General features: G+C 39.5%; 1 protein-coding gene across 1 annotated transcript; it reads right to left on the reverse strand.

The window, feature by feature from the left end:
- Positions 1-2444: 2444 nt before the first annotated feature.
- LOC115675078 (protein SMALL AUXIN UP-REGULATED RNA 12-like) lies at positions 2445-3349 on the reverse strand. Its single transcript, XM_030597693.2, has one exon. The coding sequence runs from the start codon at positions 3206-3208 to the stop codon at positions 2858-2860; it is 351 nt and encodes a 116-aa protein (XP_030453553.1). The 5' UTR covers positions 3209-3349; the 3' UTR covers positions 2445-2857.
- Between the last annotated feature and the right edge of the window lie 2183 nt (positions 3350-5532).

Consider the following 5532-nt stretch of genomic DNA (forward strand, 5'->3'; position numbering starts at 1 on the left):
AGGTCAAAGATTGTTAGCGCAATGCGTCACCAAGCTAAACTAGATCGCAGATTCCATTGGCCATTCGAATGTTGCTTGAGACTGCCTTCTTTGAATAAATCGAATTAAATTACATTATCCCCTCGAAATTCTTCAAATTTTAAAATTGAACTGAGTCCAGCTCCATCATGCCATGTGATCTAATGTGAGGAAATTTGGCTGAATGTTTAAAATGTACCATTTGTTAAGATATTTTGCTGTCTATTTTAGAGCAGGGAAGGAGACATGTCAACGAATTCAATTTGAGTTTAGTAAGATGCAGCATGTTCATGTTGTCAAGCCATAGGCCCGCCTGCTTGGTCAACCTTATCTCAAGAACTAGATAACTTATGTAATCAAACATTGCATCCTCGAGTCTCAGTTATTTATTAAATATATTTAAGTAATGATAATAAAGTTGTATATTAGAGATGCTTATGCAATAAAAGGTTTTCAGTTTATTGGTTTTTAGAGTGATTAAGAATAAGTAACATGCTAATACTAACTCACAAGATATAATTATATAAAGGGAATTGGTTCTTTTTGTTTTTGTTAACTCGTTATGTCCCGTGCGTGAAACCGAACTCATTCTTGTTATAACGTAGAAATGAAAGTCCATTTAGACTTCACAAGCTAAACAAAAATAGAAGGGTAAATAAGGCGGGCCTGAAATAACTTTTACATTTCACTTTTTACTTTGGTCAAATATTGCGGCGCGTGCACTTTGACTTTGTTCCAACTCAAGCACTTGAAGCTTACATAGTATAAATACTGACTCATAGATTTACCGATAATTTTTCTGTAATTTTTTCGATTTGAATATATTTTAATTATTAGCAAGAAAAGTGAAAAAAAAATTACTTTTTATTTTTTTCCATATGTAAACAAATAGACCCTCAAAGTGAATAACAAAGTTCATACTGTATCCCAACTAATATATAGTGGTTTAGCCGGGGCAAAAACAAGAAATTGATTAAACCGGTCATCAACAAAGTTATTGCTTGAGTTTCTTACGATTCGGAGGTGTTTGAATCATTGCGTATTTGCATCTAGCCCTGTGTTTATTAGTATTTAGTGACTTAATGGCGTGACGACATACATGACACTAATTGAGGAAAAATCTTGTCTTGGGATCCTCTATGCTTGAGGCTTCTGTGACCCTTGTTGAGGGATTGATCCGCTGTCATATTCAAATGCAATTTGTCGTAACGAGAGTGGGGACGAGGTGGGGGAATAGTTGTTTCAAATTTAAATGCGTTAACTCACAATAGATACCTAAGAATAATACGCTTTTCGCTTAAGGAATGATTTTTGGTATATGAGTTTCGATCCGGAAAGAATTATTTAAAAAACTAAATTTAACCCTCCACTTTAGCAAGAAGTATTTGACCAGGGCTGAATCTTGTTTTTGAATTTCCTCGGGCATATAGATGTCCAGTCTGTAACTTCAGAGAGGGAAATAGAGAGCGATGCACTGAGATAACTTTGTCTGCATGAGGACTTCAATTAACCAATGGCTGCTCCATCCATGGAGGATTATCAATGAGAGTTGCCCAATAAGATGAGTTTGCGTACAAGGGAAGAACTCAACTAGAACCACCCGTTCAATTTCAAATGACATATATCATTATATGGATCCAAGTGAGGAACAGTGAAAACAGTGACACAAGTGAACCATCTCTTTTGACAGTCTACAACACATTCCCTCCACCTGTTGTCTGTGATTTTGGACAAGACTAATTGGGCCCAGATTCTGAAGGTTCTTTGTTTATCAAATGAAAAGGAAAAATTTATTAAAAATGAAAAAACGATGATAGGTTCAAGTCCGAAAATATCGAGGGTTCTTGTCATAAACGAGTCGAGCTCGAAGAAGGAAATGCATGAGCATAGTTGCACTATTTAGAAGACCCTCCAAGAAATCAGCAGGGTCCACAGTTCTTAGCACTTACTGTTCGAGAACAAGGAGTTTCTTTCTGCTCTCCGCTGATTCTTCTGCAAAGCTCCTTACATGGGTATTGGTAAGATGACTGATTTTGAAGCGCGCCCAGAGATTCGCATCCATGAATTAATAGATGAAAGCTATAATCGTGTATGAATAAAACGCAATCTGCGAATGGGTGAAAGAGGATCAAGTAATTCGAGAAATTTGACTTTAATACCATCATGAACCGAGAGCGGTTGATGTGTCTAAATATATCAACCGATGACAAAAGACGCATAAACAAGAAGAAAGGATATAAACTAAGAGGTCAAAGGAAGATAGTAAATACCAAACTTACTGTTACGTGGAATCCATGCCCAACATAAGCACAACATGATACTGCCGTGAAATCGTTGTTAATTATCCAAGTGTCCATAAAACCTAACATAAGTCCTAATGAAGCGTGGAAAATATTTTATAATCAAATTCTGCATGACATGGATAGTTTTACTTGTCGCCAGTAACAATCTGCATGTATCAGTAACACAAAGATTACAGAGTCTGCACAGCCAAGATCAATACATAAAGATAGGGCGTGCACGGAAACACTAGAACTAAGGGAAACAGAGTCCCCAGGATCAGTAAATTCGAGTTCTCTCGCAGGGTAGGTAAGGCACAATGGCACACCTTCCACTCCACACCACCGTGAGGAAACTCTCAATACCAGAGCGTTAATTCACATATCTGCCCAACCCAGCTCTAATCACGGGCTTTCATGTTACATTACTATTTACTAATCCACCGTCTTTTCTTTTCCATTCAAAGGCAAAGGTCCCCTAAATCAAGGACGACCAAACCCCTAAAAAACACTGAAAAAGAACATGAACCCAGGACGCCAAGCCCATGCCCACCTTTTCCCTATCTGAGATTCGGTTTCGGCGACCGAAACTCTTCCCTGTGGCCAAAGCAGAGCGACACGAACTCCTCTTCCCCGCAAGGTATCGTCAAGCCCGTCTCGTGGTGGAACCCGAACTGCTCCTCGGCTTGCTGGAGCAGGCTCTGGAAGTCGGGTCGGGCCAAGAAATCGATGGGGACGACGTGACGGCTCCTGCGCTCCCCGACGTACACGACGAAGTGGCCCTTGGGCACGTCCAGAGGAAGGCCTTCTTGATCGCACGCGTGCTTGTTCTTGCCGAAGCTCGAACACCTCCTCACGATCTGCTTGATAACTGCCGTCTGCGAAAGCTTGCCTGATTTTCCGAGCGCCATTCTTCTTCTCCTTTGCTTTGGTCTATCTGCGGGAGTATGATGCGAGAGCGTGGGAAAACAGAGATCAGAAGGGGGTGCGTGAATTGCAGAGGAATGGGCTTGTCGGGGTTTATATGGTGGGGACAAGCGAGAGACACAGTAGGAGTATAGAGTGTAATTTTCTTTGAAAGAAAAATCTCGTGGAAAATTTCAAATGAGGACATGAAAATTTCAAATAAGGACATGAAGCGCTTTTATTTTCTCAAATAAGAACTTAAAGTGAATTTTGTATCAAATAAGGATCCAAAGTGATATGTCAATCTCAAATAAAGACCTGAAGTTATCATGAGAGTTTCAGCTACGGACCTGGCCTCGTTGGTCACCGACCGGCGAAATATTCCGACCGACGAGGTCAAGGACATTTTCGTCCAAATTTTTTTAATTTTTTTTTTCCTTTCCTTTTTTTTTTTCCTTTTCTTTCCTTTTTTCCTTTTTTCTGGTTTCCCCTGTTGGCTTACCGATGGCAAGCGAGGCTGTCCCTCGCCAGTAGCAAGCGAGGCGACCCTTGCCCAGATCTTATGAAGGCCAGCCTCGCCCATGGCCGGCGAGGGTTGGCCCTGCCCAGGGCAAGGCCGTTCCTTGCCTGTTGCAGGCAAGGGCGGCCCTTGCCAAATGGGGCGACAATGACCCTCGCCTAGGCCTCGCCGGGCTTCGCTGATGGCCGGCTGGGTGGTCACCGGGGAAGAAGGGAAAACCAGAAAAAAAAAAAAGGAAAAAAAGAAAGAAAAAAAGGAAAAAATTCAAAAAAGTTAAAAGACGAAAATGCCCTCAGAACAAGAAAAGTTAGGCCCTTTTTTGAAATAGATATGGCCATTTCAAGTTCTTATTTGACACAAAATTCACTTCATGCCCTTATTTGAGACTAACATACAACTTTAGGTCCTTATTTGACACAAAATTCACTTCAGACCCTTATTTGAGAAAATGATGGCACTTCATGCCCTTATTTGGAATTTTCCCAAATCTCATACTCCTTACTCTATTTAGGCTACTTAACCCAATTCAAGATTTGCCCTTTCGTAATTCTATTTCCTTGACAAACAGCTATGGCCTATGTACTCTCAATAGTGCGCGTCCGAAAGCAAATACTCATCATGATTTAGTCCGAAAGCGAATACTTATCACCACGATTCAAACATATTGTCTGGTTGGCTTAACTAAAATATATCGTTAGTTGAGAAGGTGTCTATAGATGAAATGTAATGACTGGTTAATGCGCGGAGATTCTCGATCCTCTTCTTATTGCTTATGGAGGACAAATAAATGCGAAACCTTTGCATTCCTCACGCAACAGTAAATGAATTGGCCATGATCTTACGTTAGCGATTGATTCTGGTTGTTTTATGCCAATCATGTTCGAACGACATTCGAGATATTGCAAAGGAAGAGAGAGAGAGAGAGGAAAAGATTGTGTTTAGAGGCGAAGAAGCGACCAGGGGCTGTTTTCTGGGTAGGCCCATCGGGTTAGGATCCACATGTTGCCCTTCCAAAGGACAACCTGGTCCCTCTCGTATGTGCTTGGTCTCTCAAGTCAAGCTTTCTTTTGTCTCTACTATCGTCTCACGTTTGTTTTTTAATTTTTTTTGCCCAAATATTAGGTAGTCACGGGTTGAGAAGCATCCCCAAAAATGTACTTCGAATTGAACAAATGATTTTGAATAAGAGCTGGCTTTTTTTTTTTTCATTCGAACCGGCCGGCACGAATGATCTATTGCGGGATATAAAAGAAAACGTTGGATATGTATTTGTACTTTGCACGTCTTTCATCGAGAATTTCCGGCCATTATTGACGAGGTAATTTAATTAGTAAATGCATTCGTAACTCGAGTATAATAAATAATATGGTAATTATCTTAGTAGGTTGTTATTTAGATAAGCAAATAAAACAATTCGCTTATTTAGTCCCTATCAAAAAGTTTTTTGAATTTAAGTTTCCACTTTTTGTTTTACTTGCGTCCGGGTGAATTGTTACATACCTTCTGATAATTAATATTGGTCTAGAAAAATTTGAAAATGTTCCTTTTTTGGGTTTTTTTTTTTTTTTGTTTCTATACATATACATTGACCAATTCCTTATCATCAGCTTTTTCTTCTTTCGTATTCTGGTAGCGCGTGCACTTATGGTACAGATACAGCAAAGAAAATATAGAATATATTCATTCATAAGAGGCCGTTTGGTTATGTTTACATAAACGGCTTTATTTGAATTTTGAAAGAAAAAAAAATAACAAAAAGGGAAAATGACACAAATGATTCTTGAACTTTGGCTCAATGTACAAAGTGGT

Source organism: Syzygium oleosum, unplaced genomic scaffold (assembly GCF_021117445.2).
Source record: "Syzygium oleosum isolate NSW1041296 unplaced genomic scaffold, Sole_v2.1 Sole_v2.13, whole genome shotgun sequence".
Classification (NCBI taxonomy): Eukaryota; Viridiplantae; Streptophyta; class Magnoliopsida; order Myrtales; family Myrtaceae; genus Syzygium; species Syzygium oleosum.